The sequence below is a fragment of the Piliocolobus tephrosceles genome, chromosome 17 (assembly GCF_002776525.5).
Source record: "Piliocolobus tephrosceles isolate RC106 chromosome 17, ASM277652v3, whole genome shotgun sequence".
In the NCBI taxonomy this organism is placed as follows: Eukaryota; Metazoa; Chordata; class Mammalia; order Primates; family Cercopithecidae; genus Piliocolobus; species Piliocolobus tephrosceles.
Window position 1 is genome coordinate 3,559,928 of NC_045450.1, and position 13,102 is coordinate 3,573,029.

Consider the following 13,102-nt stretch of genomic DNA (forward strand, 5'->3'; position numbering starts at 1 on the left):
TCGCCCAGGCTGGAGTGCAGTGGCCGGATCTCAGCTCACTGCAAGCTCCGCCTCCCGGGTTTACGCCATTCTCCTGCCTCAGCCTCCCCAGTAGCTGGGACTACAGGCGCCCGCCATCTCACCCGGCTAGTTTTTTGTATTTTTAGTAGAGATGGGGTTTCACCGTGTTAGCCAGGATGGTCTCGATCTCCTGACCTCGTGATCCGCCCATCTCGGCCTCCCAAAGTGCTGGGATTACAGGCTTGAGCCACCGTGCCCGGCCGACTGTACCTCATTTCTACCCTAAGTGTTTCATTTCCAGAATGAAAGAGGGCTCTTTTTTCCTCCACCATAAAAATCTTCTTTTTTTTGTAGACAGGGTCTCACTCTTGTCCAGGCTGAAGTGCAGTGGTGCGATCTTGGCTCACTGCAGCCTCTACCTTCTGGGTTCAAGTGATTTTCCTGCCTCAGCCTCCCAAGTAGCTGGGATTACAGGCATGCGCCACCATGCCCAGCTAATTTTTGTATTTTTAGTAGAGAGAGGATTTTACCATGTTGGCCAGGCTGGTCTCGAACTCCTGACCTCAGGCGATCTGCCCACCTTGACCTCCCCCAAAGTGCTGCGATTACAGGTGTGAGCTACCATGCCCGGCCCATAAAAAGCTTTTTTAAATAGAAAAAGCCCTGAGTGCACACAGCAATATTTGGCTTGGTTTTCTTCCTTTTCGTTGACTCACCTGGACACTGGCAGGCTGCTGCTCCCCTCAGGCTGTGCTGTCTGCAGCCGCACGGCCTGCAGCAGGAGCTGGGGGCCAACCTCCATCTTCACAGCACACTGCTTCAAGTGGCTGGTTCTGCTCTTTAAGGTGAGAAACGGTTTCCCACAGATAGGGCACTCAGGGATCTGAGGCACGGAAGGTCTTAGTGCCTTTTCAGCTTCATCCAGGCACCTGAAGGAAGACAGTTAATACAGGAGAACCACCCTCCCCGGGAATGTGGATTGGAGCAACTGTGGGTCCAGGTCATCATGGATGTGCTGTGGTCAAAGCAAGTTCCCCAAAGCTAATCCCCTCCACACAGCCTGACTCCGTCTCCTGGCAGTCAGCCCCTAGACACTACACTTAGGTATCTGTTAGCAAAGTTGGCTAAATAAAGCAAGGAAAGATTAAATGCAGTTACATGATAACTTAGAAATTCCACTCCTAAGTATAGACCCCCAAGAACTGAAAGCAGGTACCCAAACAAATACATGAAACCCATGTTCACGGCAGCTCTATCCACAATCCCAAAGGGTAGAAATGCTCCAAATGTCGGTCAATGGATGAAAGGATAAACCACGGTCATATTCCTCATCTAAGAATGGGAAAAAAACACAGTCTATCCATACGATGAGATACTACTCAGCCACAAAAAGGAAGCCTGTCCCATGCTACAACATGGATGAACCTCAAAAACATATTCAGTCAAAGAAGGCAGACACAAAAGGACAACTGTGCAATTTCAGAATCGGCAAATCCATCCAGACAGAAAGTTGATTAGTGGTTGTCAGGGGAGAGAGGGGCAATAGGGAGTGGCTGCTAATGGGTGTGGGGATTCTTCTGGCGGTGATGAAAATAATCCAGAAGTGATTGTGGTGACAGTTGTACAACTGTGTGAATAAATGGGTGAACTGTATGTTCTGTGAATTATATCTCAACAAAGTTATTTTTTAAAAAGGGGTAGGTTGACAACAAAGCTGAAGTGCTATTTTCACAGTAAGGTGTGGAGATCCCCACTCCAGCCCTGGGGTGCCCGGGGATTCTGGTCACATACACGGGAGAGGTGACGGCCCAAGCTGCCCCCACCTGTTTACATGCTGTTCCCTTCGGGTCACGTTCATGGCTGAGAGGTTCTTTTGACAAATCTGGCAGAAGAACAACCCCTTTTCCTCCAGGCTATCATCCTGTGCCGATGCTCCTACCCGTGCAAACTCCTGCTGCAGGGTCAAGGCCACCGCAGCGTCGCTCTCTGGGGCAGGGGGCCCAAGCCCAAACACTGTGGAGAAGCACCAAAGATCCGTGAGGATCAACTCCAAAGACAAGCTCACCCTCAGACCTCTGCTCTGTCAGTTCTTGCAGACCATGGGGAGCAGGGGGAGCACAAATAAACCAGAACCCAGCTCCACTCTGCAGACCGGTGACTCGGGCACTGTCCAGTGAGACTGGGCACTAGTCAGCACTCCTGCAACAGCTGTCTCCAACTTTAACATGCATATGCATTGCCTGGGAAGCTTGTCGACACTCGAATTCAAATTCAGGGGGTCCGGGTGCAGCCTGAGACTCTCCGCCTTCCTAGCAGCTCCCAGGCTTGGCGATGCTGGCACCGCAGGACCACTCTGAGTAGCAAGGACCTAAACTTCCCCACTTCTGCTGCAGTCGGCTACCTTGGGCATTGCAGGTTCACAAGGCTCATATTCCAACAAAGCTAGATGTTCTCTTCGAAGCTCAACCTTTCCTGCTGACCTTTTACTGCCCGTGATAAAACCAGGGCAGAGTGAAATGCCCTTGGCGGTTAAAAAGCAGCATCTCTTACTTCACATCAGACCAAAGAATGGATTGATTCTGGTCTTGAGATGGCTCCCAGGATGGCCCATCTGGTATTGCTGAAGCAGACCCCTGTCACTCACAAGGGATATGCCCTGAACGCCTCATAAACCCCCAAGTTCTTGATGGCTGTGGCCTACCAGTGCCTGCCACTGAGGCCAGCAAAACAGCACACCTTCATTTTGGTGTCCTGTTTTGTTTGGTCTTCTTTTTTTTTTTTTCCTGAGACAGAGTCTCACACTCTGTCCCCAAGCTGGAGTGCATCGACGCGATCTCAGCTCACTGCAACCTCCGCCTCCCAGGTCCCAGTGATTCTCCTGCCTCAGCCTCCTCAGTAGCTGGGATTACAGGTGCACACCACCACACCTGCCTAATTTTTAGTAGAGACGGGGTTTTACCATATTGGCCAGGGTGGTCCTGAATTCCTGACCTCAGGTGATCTGCCCGCCTTGGCCTCCCAAAGTGCTGGGATTACAGGTGTGAGCCACCGCATCCAGCCTGGTTTGGTTTCTTAAAGAAATGGTTTATCTCTTTCTGAGAGCTTGCTGGGTGTGATGTGAAGATACAGAGAGAACTGAGTCAAATGCTGGGCAGGGGAGGAGCTCACACCAGCTGGGTGCCTCCTCTACACCTCACATGTGCATCCAGGACTGATGCCTCAGCAGGACATCAAATCACTGCCTGCTGTGGACCCTGGGGTGGCCTGAGACTCCTCGGTGTTACTGAAGTGAAATCTGCAATGCAATGCCAAGAGCCTGCATACTTATTAGCTCTAGGTCTGCCAATAATGGTTTCTTCCTATTTTTTTTCCTTTTGTAAATTTTCATCAGAAATGAGAATCCATATTGTTTCGGGGATGGAGAAACAGAAGCACCTGGCATTATTATGCTTATTGGGCTGGTGCTACACACAGTACATAGCAGCTATGGGGCACGGTCTCCACACGCTCTCACCTGAGCCTCGAATCCACTCAGAGTGGGGCAACCCGCGGCAACCCAAGGGTTAGAGGAAGGAGTTAAAGGATCCCATAAAGAAATACACAAATCCAGAGAGTGGGAAATCTTATAATACAATTAGCCTAGCCTCTTCAAAAACTCAGTGTCATGGGGCTGGGTGCAGTGGTTCACACCTCTAATCCTAGCACTTTGGGAGGCTGAGGAGGGCAGATCGCCTGAGCTGAGGAGTTCAAGACCAGCCTGGGCAACATGGCGAAACCCCGTTTCTACTAAAAATACAAAAAAATTAGCCGCGTGTGGTAGTGGGTGCCTGTAATCTCAGCTACTCAGGAGGCCGAGGCACGAGAATAGCTTGAACCCGAGAGACCAAGGTTGCAGTGAGCCAAGATCGCGCCACTGCACTCTAGCCAAGGCTCTGTCAAAAAAAAAAAAAAAAAAAAAGTCAGTGTCACGGAAAACAAAAGAAAACAAGTGGACTATTCTAGAATCTAGACCTTAGGAGACTGCTGAGCTACAGCAATATGCAGCATGTGAACTTACTGAATCCTTGTCCAGAAAAAAAAGAAACCAGTTACAAAAAATAACCTTGAGACAACCGGGGAAATTTGAATTTGAACTGGATGCCAGGCACTATTATGGAATTAAGCGTGATAATGGTATTGTAGTTATTCAGCAGAATCTAGGGGTGAAGGATCCTGATGTCTATAACTTACCTTCAGATAATATGGAAGAAAATATGTATATTTGGCTAGGCACAGTGGCTCGCGTCTGTAATCCCAGCACTTTGGGAGGCTGAGGCAGGCAGATCATGAGGTTAGGCGTTTGAGAACAGCCTGGCCGGCCAGCATGGTGAAACCCCATCTCTACTAAAAACACAAAAATTAGCTAGGCGTGGTGGAATGTGCCTGTAGTCCCAGCTACCTGGAGGCTGAGGCAGGAGAATGGCTTGGATCCGGGAGGTGGAGCTTGCAGTGAGCGGAGATCGTGCCACTGCACTCCAGCCTGGGCAACACAGCAAGACTCTATCTCAAATAAAAAAAAAGGAAGAGGGCCAGGTGCAATGGTTCACACCTGTAATTCTAGCACTTTGGGGGGCTGAGGTAGGCAGATCACTTGTCAGGAGTTCGAGATCAGCCTGGCCAATTTGGCGAAACCCTGTCTCTACTAAAAATACAAAAATTGGCCAGGTGTGGTGGCACACGCCTGTAAACCCAGTGGCTGGGGCAAGATAATTGCTTGAACCTGGGAGGCGGAGGTTGCAGTGAGCTGAGATCAGGCCACTGCACTCCAGCCTGGAGCAAGGCTCTGTCTCAGAAAAAAAAAAGAGGAAGAGGAAGAGGAAGAGGTACCTTATCAAGGAAGCTAGGTGGGAAATGAGCCCAGAGACTCTTCAATCTCTGGCTAGATCCAGTGAAGTGGCAAAGGTAAAACATCACGCAGAGAGCCTATCCACAGAAGAAACCCAACAAATGCTGATTCCTTCCTGCCTCCCTTCCTCAGTTATGTTAATAAACTATCTCTGTGTGGAAGACAGAAACACACTCAGCATACCATTCCTCGCCATCATCTCCTCTTGAGGATCCTTTGGGACATTTTCTTCCTGTGCAGCCTCGAGGGAGCACTCTTCTGAAGCATGTCTCAAACGCTCAGGGTCTGCTCTCTTGAACTGCTGCATTCGCTGTAGGACCAATTGTGCTGTGCGGGGTTTGGAGGGACTTGGCACTGCTGTTGTCAAACAGGAAGGAGGAGGCTGAGAGTCGCTGTTGGGTGCATTCTCTGGCAAGAAGGGAAATATTCAAAACCATCTGTTGTAGCTGGAGAAATAAAAGACTTTTCCACCAGATACAGGTTAGACGCAAGTTTCAGGCGTCCTTTATCAACTAGTTTAGGTTTGACTCACAAATGTGAAGAGGACTGGTTGCTTGTTGGTAACCTCTTTGTTTACGGCAATACAGACATAAATATCAATGACAGGAGGGGAATGGGATGTGACCGCTATTGAGCACGGGGTTTATTTTTAGGATAAAACTGTTCTCAAGTTAGGTAGTGGTGGAGTTGGACAACTCTGTGAATATACTAAAAACCACTGAGCCACACCCTTTTAAAGGGTGACTTTAATGGAATGTCAATTATACCCCAATAAAGCTACTATTAAAGAAATATTAACGACAAAGGTTTATGTCCTAGATCAGTTCTTCTTTAACTTGGGATCCACAGATCTTCAATGGGGATCCAGGAACCCCATGAAGTTGTATGCCAGTTCTGCAGGTGTGCGCATGGATACGTGTTTTGGGGGAACCACGCGTAGATTTCATCTGACTGGAAAAGAGCACGAGAGACCAGTAAAGTTGGTGAGGCAACACTGTTGACGCCTTCCAGCAGTCTCTGCGACCTGAGACTCTACCACCACTCTACCGAGAGGTTCTTAAGACCAGGAAGTCAGGGCAAGGAAAATTTAGAAACAGAACTCAGGAGCTCAGAGAGCCCATGGTGTATTACACATGCAAGGCTGGTTTTCAGTTTTGCATGAAGAATGTGTACTAAGCATACAGCTCAGTATATCAAGGGCAACAGAGCAAGAAAACTGCTTTAAACAAACCATTAAAAAATTATCCAGGTGCGGTGGTGGGTGCCTGTGGTCCCGGCTACTCGGGAGACTGAGGCAGAGAGGACTGCTTGAACCTGGGAGGTCAAGGCTGCAGTGAGCTATGATAGTGCCACTGCACTCCAGCCTGGGTGACAGACCAAGACCCTGTCTCTAAAAACTAAGTAAGTAAATAAATCAGTGACAATAACAAAGGAAAAGATTAAAAGGTCTTCTGAGAGAGAAACAAAAAACCAGAAGATTCTCCTGGGACTTGAGCCCACACAGCGCCCTCATGCGGCCCTCTCAGCAGCCTCTCCACATTGGCTGGCCCAGTCCAACTTACCCACTTTGGAATAAATTCAAGAAAACAAGAGAAGCAACATTATTGTGTTGTTTGTGTAACTCATGTCAACCACATAACAGAATTTCATAGGAAATTCTGAAAGAGCAGAGGACTCCAAACATAATCATGTGAACAATTAACACAGGGGTTATATTTTTCTTGACTGTTATTTAAACCAGGAGTCAACTGGGTGCAGTGGCTTATGCCTGTAATCCCAGCACTTTGAAAGGCTGAGGCATGAGGATTGCTTGAGCCCAGGAGTTCAAGACCAGCCTGGGCAACATAGTGAGCCCTCCAGCTCTAAATTTTTTTTAAGCTTAAAAATTAAAAAAAAAAAATTAAAAATAAACCAAGAGTTAGCAAACTATGGTCATGTGGCTGGCTGCCTATTTTTGTAAATAAAGTTTTACTGGCATATGGCCATGCCTGTTCATTTACATATTGTCCACGCCTGCTTTCTCACTATGACAGCAGAGTTGTGACAGAGTCTGTTTGGCCTACAAAGCCAAAATATTTACAATCTGGCTCTTTCCATAAAGTTTTCCAGCCCCCGGTTTAAAAGAGTACAAATTACCTCTGGTTTCCTCTCTGGAAAGGTTTGGCGAGGGTTCTTGCTGGTTACCCGTCTGGGTGTTTTGTGCTGTTTCCCAGAGCACAGGCTGATCTGGAGCAGAGGCAAGCACACCCGCCTCCCCATTCACAGAGAGGGCTGGTTCACTTGCTTGCCATTTGGTTACCCCTTGCTTTTTAGTCCTAGGGGCCTGGCTGCCAGATGGAGGTTTCTTCTCTGCAGGGCCTTGAAGGGTTTTGGTCTTGGTAGCAGTTTGTTTGGTCCTTTTCAATTTGCATCTTATCTGAGTGCCGTTTGAGGAGGCGTTTTGTGTCTTCCTTTCTCCTGACACTTCCTTGATTCCATGTTTTTTCACCCTTTGGAAAAAGCTAGCGCAGAGTTCTTTAAAGTCCTCATCAGACTCATCCATCACTGACCAGTTTTAAGGCTTTCAGGCTGGTCTTCAGAGGAGCGAGGGTCAATCCCGGGACATGCAGACAGATGAGAAAGCGAACCCAAGTAGAAGCCTAGCTGAGCCTCATTCACACTCACAGTTTCATTAGGGTTCCTCTCTACTTCTCAATTAGATACTTGGAGAGTTTGCACAATTGAACAAAAAGTACTGTTTTCCTCTCTATAATGATTGAAGTATCTTTGTTCAAATTGGGCCTGTGGTTAAACATGTTTAAAGCTTCCCTCTGTTAAAGCCCACAACTGGGCCGGGTGCAGTAGCTCACGCTTGTAATCCCAGCACTTTTGGAGGACGATGGGGAGGGGTGGTGGATCATCTGAGGTCAGAAGTTAGAGACCAGCCTGGCCAATATGGTGAAACCTCGTTTCAACTGAAAATACAAAACATTGGCCAGGTGTGCTGGCAGACGCCTGTAATCCCAGCTACTCGGGAGGCAGAGGCAAGAGAATCCCTTGAACCTGGGAGACGGAGATTGCAATGAGTCAAGATCGTGCCACTGCACTCCAACCTGGGCAACTAGAACAAAACTCTATCTCAAAAAATAATAATAAATAAATAAATAAATAAAGTCCACAATTGAAAGAGTGTTTTGTTGTCTAATAGATGCCTCTAGATTGAATACATATGAACCTCGTGCTCAGATAATTCTCCAAGATCTCCACGATGATGAAACATATATGGTTCACTTAATTTCACATCTGTGGAAAACCAAAAGCATGTAAGTGTAAGCAGACATTGTCATGTTATGCCAGTTCTTCCAGGGAGGGACAAGGGCATGTGGGGTGAGGGAAAAGTCTTCAGAGTAACAATACTGTCAAATACTCAGTCCAGCCTGGTTAACATGGTCTAACCGTCCTATCAGACATCATGACCGAAGGGTCTAGAAACCTGTCAAAGCATGTTCTTCCACAGGTATTAAAATATGTGCATCTTGGGAGAGTGTTTTCTTAACTGAAATTCAGGGAGCAAACCCCATGAAAGGCAGTCACCATAGAAACAGGATGATCTCCAAATCTAGGAAAACTATCTCCTACACTGATTTAAAACCCCTGGCTGTTAAAGAGGCTCTTTCTGTAAATACTGCAACATAAGAGACAGGAAGAGAAACTATATTCTCATGAACACTCAGGAGACAAAAGGTCACTTTTCCTTATCTTCTCAACCCAGCAAGGCTCTCCAAACCTGGATGACTAGAATGTCGCCTCTATACAAAGTTGGACCTTGTGGGCATGGCTATTTACTTTGGCGTATGCTTAGTGTGGTTCAAAAATCAAAACTGAATGACCCCAATGGCAGAAAGTTATTCCTTTCAAATACAATAATGCAATCTCCACTGTCCAAGGAATCTGATTAATCATTTTGTTTTCCAGAGCTGAAAATACCCCTACCTAGAATCTACGTTGTATGGCTGGCTCATTCTCTTCTGTGTCTTCCCCTCACAGAAGTGTCCTCTGATCCTTTATGGACCCTCTCCATCCGCATCCCTATCATCGTCCACCATTTTCACAATGGCATCTGTCATAGGTTATAATCATATGAAACAGATAATATCTATTGAATGCTTACTGTGTGCCAAGCACTGTTCCAATTGTTTTTCAAGTCAAACTCATTTAATCCTTACAAGAAACCTATATGGTGGAATCTCTTGTCATCCTCTCTTTACAGCAAGGAAACACGCGCAAGCAGAATAAGGAACCGGCTCAAAGCTAGTTCAGGAACAGCTTTCAAAGTGGCAGGGCTAGGATCAAACCCAGGAAGCGTCGTTCCAAACTATCCGCTCTTGTATTTTTATTCATCGGCTTATTATCTGTCCCCCATTAAGCTGAACACTTCAGTAGGGTAGAGATCCATCTATTTCACGTTGCATCCTCTTTGGCTGATCCGGTGCCTGACTTGAAGTAAGTGCTCGACAACTACTTGTTGAATTCATGAATTGCAAAGAGTTCGGTATAATGGGAGTAGACAGAAAAGTGTACGAGAAAAGGCTGCGGGGAGAGGCAGGGATCGGCTCACAAGGGCCTGGAAGGTCAGGCTAGGCAAAGTGAATTTTATCCTGTTGGATGTGGGGAGCGGCTGGAACAAATGCCACCCTCCACAACTGTGTGGATCTCTGCATCTCTGTAGATATGAACCTCACAACAGTCTATCTCCTCCTATAGGTGCCCAATCAATATTTACTGAATGACATAACGGATCCTGCAAGCCCACAGGTTTCCAGAGGGAAGGGGACTTGTGCCTCCTCGCTTCGTACCTACCGCAGCGCACGGCTCACAGCAGGAGCGGGATGAATGAATGGATCGGTAAGGGGCGGACCCTCCCGCTTCCCCCAGCCCGGCGACCTACGGAAAGGGACTGAGGGATTCTCCGCCTGGGAAAAGTGCTGCCAAAGACTAACGGCACTAAAGTCAGACGGAGAACCCCGATCCCTGGACTGGCCCGGACCGAGACCGCCGTGGGGATACAGATCAGCCACCCTCCTCCCTCCAGGCGGGCCCCGGCCCCTCTCCACCCGAGCGCGGCTCCTGCCTCTCCGTCGGGGCTGCGGGCCTGCAGAGGCCACGGAGTCAGCGAGGGAGACAGGAGAGAAAGGCTCTTCTCCCTAAGGAGAGCGAGAACGGCTCGAGGTGACAGGACCTCCACCTCCCGGGTGCAGACTCCCAACCCCATAGCCCGGCTCCTCCTACCTCCGGCGCCGCCGCGGCACCTTCTTAACGGAGACTCACGCGCCTGCGCATGCGCCGCCCGCGCCCCCACGAAGAATTGCCTGCGCGCAGGCGCAGAGCGGGAGCGCGCGGTGGTGCGGCAGCCTCACTTCCCGTCTTCCTCTGCGGCTCCGGGCGCAGCGCGCGGCGGCCATCGCTTCCGGTCGGAAGGAGGCGGGGCGAGGCGGAAGTGGCGCGTGCGGCAGATGGAGTCTATTAGTTTTAATGAAGAGTTAGGGCAAGTTTAGGGCACTGTGGCAGCATTGAGATAAAGTCTGGTTTGTCCCCAGCTCGCTCAGGAAATGTTCGCGGACACAATGGCGGCCCCCTTTGGGCATACCTGCCTGTGGAGCGGAGAGTGGACAGGGTGAGGGGAACCGGGAGAGACACCAAATCTGGCCTGGGGGCCCGGGAATCTTCCTCTCAGGTGGGGTAGCGTGAGAGTCGAGGCCTGGAGGTCGGGGAGGGTTAGCTACGTGAAGGGGGGATTATACCGCGCTGCAGCGGCCTGGAGGGGATGCCCGAGCTCTTCCGCAGGGCTAGGGTGAAGCCAGCCAGGGCCTGAGGGAAAGGTGGCAGAGGTTTGCCACGGCTTGCCATTTAAGGGACTTTACACATCGTATTAAGGCTTTGAGCTTCAACTTGGGGTCGTCGGGAGCCATTGAAGGTTTTTTGTTGTTGTTTGTTTGTTTTTTGAGACGGAGTTTTGCTCTTGTTGCCCAGGCTGGGGTGCAGTGCTGCTATCTCAGCTCACTACAACCTCTCCCGGATTCGAGCGATTCTTGTGCCTTACCTTCCCAAGTAGCTGAGATTACAGGCGCCCGTCACCACGCCCCGCTAATTTTTGTGTTTTTAGTAGAGACTGGGTTTCACCGTGTTGCCCAGGCTGGTCTCCAACTCCTGACCTCAGGTGATCCGCCCGCCTCTGCCTCCCAAAGTGTTGAGATTACAGGCGTGAGCCACCGCTCCTGGCTTTTTTTTTTTTTTTTTTTTTTTTTTTTTTTTTTAAAGTAGAGACGGGAGGGCTCACTATGTTGCCCAGGCTAGTCTCGAACGCTGGCCTCAAGAGATCCTCCCGCCTCGGCTTCCCAAAGCGCCGAGATTACAGGTGTGAGCCGCCACGCCCGGGGTAAGATTGTGTTTTTAAAGGCCTAATTACAGTGAGAACAGATGAGGCCAGGACACCCATTAGGAGGCTATTACATAATCTAGATGAAAAGTGAGGGCGGCCCGAATTAGGAAGTGGAGCGAAAAGCATGGAGAAATATCGAGCGTAGTCATGACCCAGTTGTTAACGATTTGCCGGTTTCTGGCCTTAGCATCTGAGTAGTGTGCTTCCAGTCACTGAAATAATGAACACAGGAGAAGTGTAAAGGAATCAGTTTGCAGGGCAAACAATATGTTTTTTAAAAGCCACAAATATCACAAAATTCACACTTGAAGTATACATTCAGTGGTTTTCAGTACATTCACAGGATTTGCAGCTATCATCGCTGATTCCAGAATGTTGTAAAACCCCAAATGGAACCTACCATACCCATTAGTAGTCACTCCCCAATTCCCCTGACTCCATCTCCTGGCAATCACTAATCGGCTTTCTGTCTCTGTGGTTTTGCCTTTTGAGTGCAGTACATTTTATGTAAATGGAATAATGTGATACTTGGCCTTTTCTGCTGGGCTTTTATTAAGCATGTTTTCAAGGTTCATCCATGTAGCATGAATGAGTACTTCATGCCTTTTCATGGCTACATAATCACGTGTATGGATAGATCATGTTTTGTTTATCCATTTATTAGGTGATGGGCATATGGATGTTTTTACTTTTTGGCTGTTAGAAACAGTGCTACTATGAACATTGGTGTTCTTAGCACAAGTTTTTGTGTTCTAGGAGTGGAATTACTGGGTAAGACTACATTTAATTCTGAATGTTGAGCCTCAAAACCTTCCAAGAGGTTTTCCTTGATGAAGGATGTAGGAGGTGTTTACTTGCTCTCTGGCTTGGAAATCTAAGTTTGTTTGTAATATGGTTTCCAGTTGGATAAAGTAGACAGAATAAGAATGATAAGCAGCCCAGAGGTGTGGGTAGTGCAGGGTGTCTTGGGACTTTATAGAGGAGACTGAATGACAACGTGGAGAGGCCAGTGCTGTTGAAATAATTCCTTCCTTCCTTCCCTTGCTTCTCCAGGGAGTTGGGCTCTTGTTGCCCAGGCTGGAGCACAGTGGTGTGTGCAACCTCCACCTCCCCAGAATGATTCTCCTGCTTCAGCCTCCCATATAGCTGGGATTATAGGCACCCACAACTGCACCCGGCTAATTTTTTTTTTTTGAGACAAAGTCTAGCTCTGTCTCCCAGACTGGAATACACTGGTGCGATCTCGGCTCACTGCAAGCTCCGCCTCCTGGGTTCACACCATTCTCTTGCCGCAGCCTCCCAAATACCTGGGAGTACAGGTGTCCGCCACCATGCCTGGCTAATTGTTTGTATTTTTAGTGGAGACGGGGTTTCACTGTGTTAGCCAGGACGGTCTTGATCTCCTGACCTCGTGATTTGCCCGCCTTGGCCTCCCAGAGTGCTGGGATTACAGGCGTGAGCCACCGCACCTGGTGTAATTTTTTGTATTTTTAGTAGAGATGGGGGGGGGGTTTCACCATGTTGGGCAGGCTGGTCTCGAACTCCTGACCTCAGGCGATTTTCCTGCCTGGACCTCCCAAAGGGCTGGGATTACTGGCATGAGCCACCGCACCCGGCCTGAAACCATTTCTTACTTACATTTCTCAAGAAAAGGAGGCATCAACTTTTGGTTAGGAGGAAAAGGCAGGAACAAGGAGAAAGTCTAGGCCAGAGCCTTTATGGGGTTCCTCAGGAATAGCAAGTCAGGGCAGAGTAAACATTTTAGGATTGGATAATTTAAATTATTCCATCAGGCTTTG

General features: G+C 48.6%; 2 protein-coding genes across 9 annotated transcripts in view; one reads left to right on the forward strand and one right to left on the reverse strand.

Moving 5' to 3' along the window:
- SLX4 (SLX4 structure-specific endonuclease subunit) overlaps nt 1-10,212 on the reverse strand; it is a 30,274-nt gene extending 20,062 nt beyond the window's left edge. For 3 of the 6 annotated variants that reach the window (XM_023225802.1, XM_023225799.1, XM_023225803.2), the window contains exons 1-5: nt 10,154-10,212; nt 7,022-8,167; nt 5,069-5,293; nt 1,824-2,013; nt 717-929 (exon numbers count right to left, since the gene is read on the reverse strand). In XM_023225802.1, the coding sequence (XP_023081570.1) occupies nt 717-929; nt 1,824-2,013; nt 5,069-5,293; nt 7,022-7,427 (1,034 nt within the window). In that variant the 5' untranslated portion in view covers nt 7,428-8,167; nt 10,154-10,212. Of the gene's footprint in view, nt 1-716; nt 930-1,823; nt 2,014-5,068; nt 5,294-7,021; nt 8,168-8,857; nt 8,946-9,724; nt 9,843-10,153 lie in introns of those variants that run through there. The other 3 variants (XM_023225800.2, XM_023225801.2, XM_023225805.1) reach the window with 3 other exon arrangements.
- A 166-nt stretch (nt 10,213-10,378) lies between these two features.
- Nucleotides 10,379-13,102, forward strand: part of DNASE1 (deoxyribonuclease 1) — a 38,053-nt gene continuing 35,329 nt past the window's right edge. For all 3 annotated transcript variants that reach the window (XM_023225699.2, XM_023225701.2, XM_023225700.2), the window contains exon 1: nt 10,379-10,538. The gene's annotated coding sequence lies outside the window, so the exon portion shown is untranslated. The remainder of the gene's footprint in view (nt 10,539-13,102) is intronic.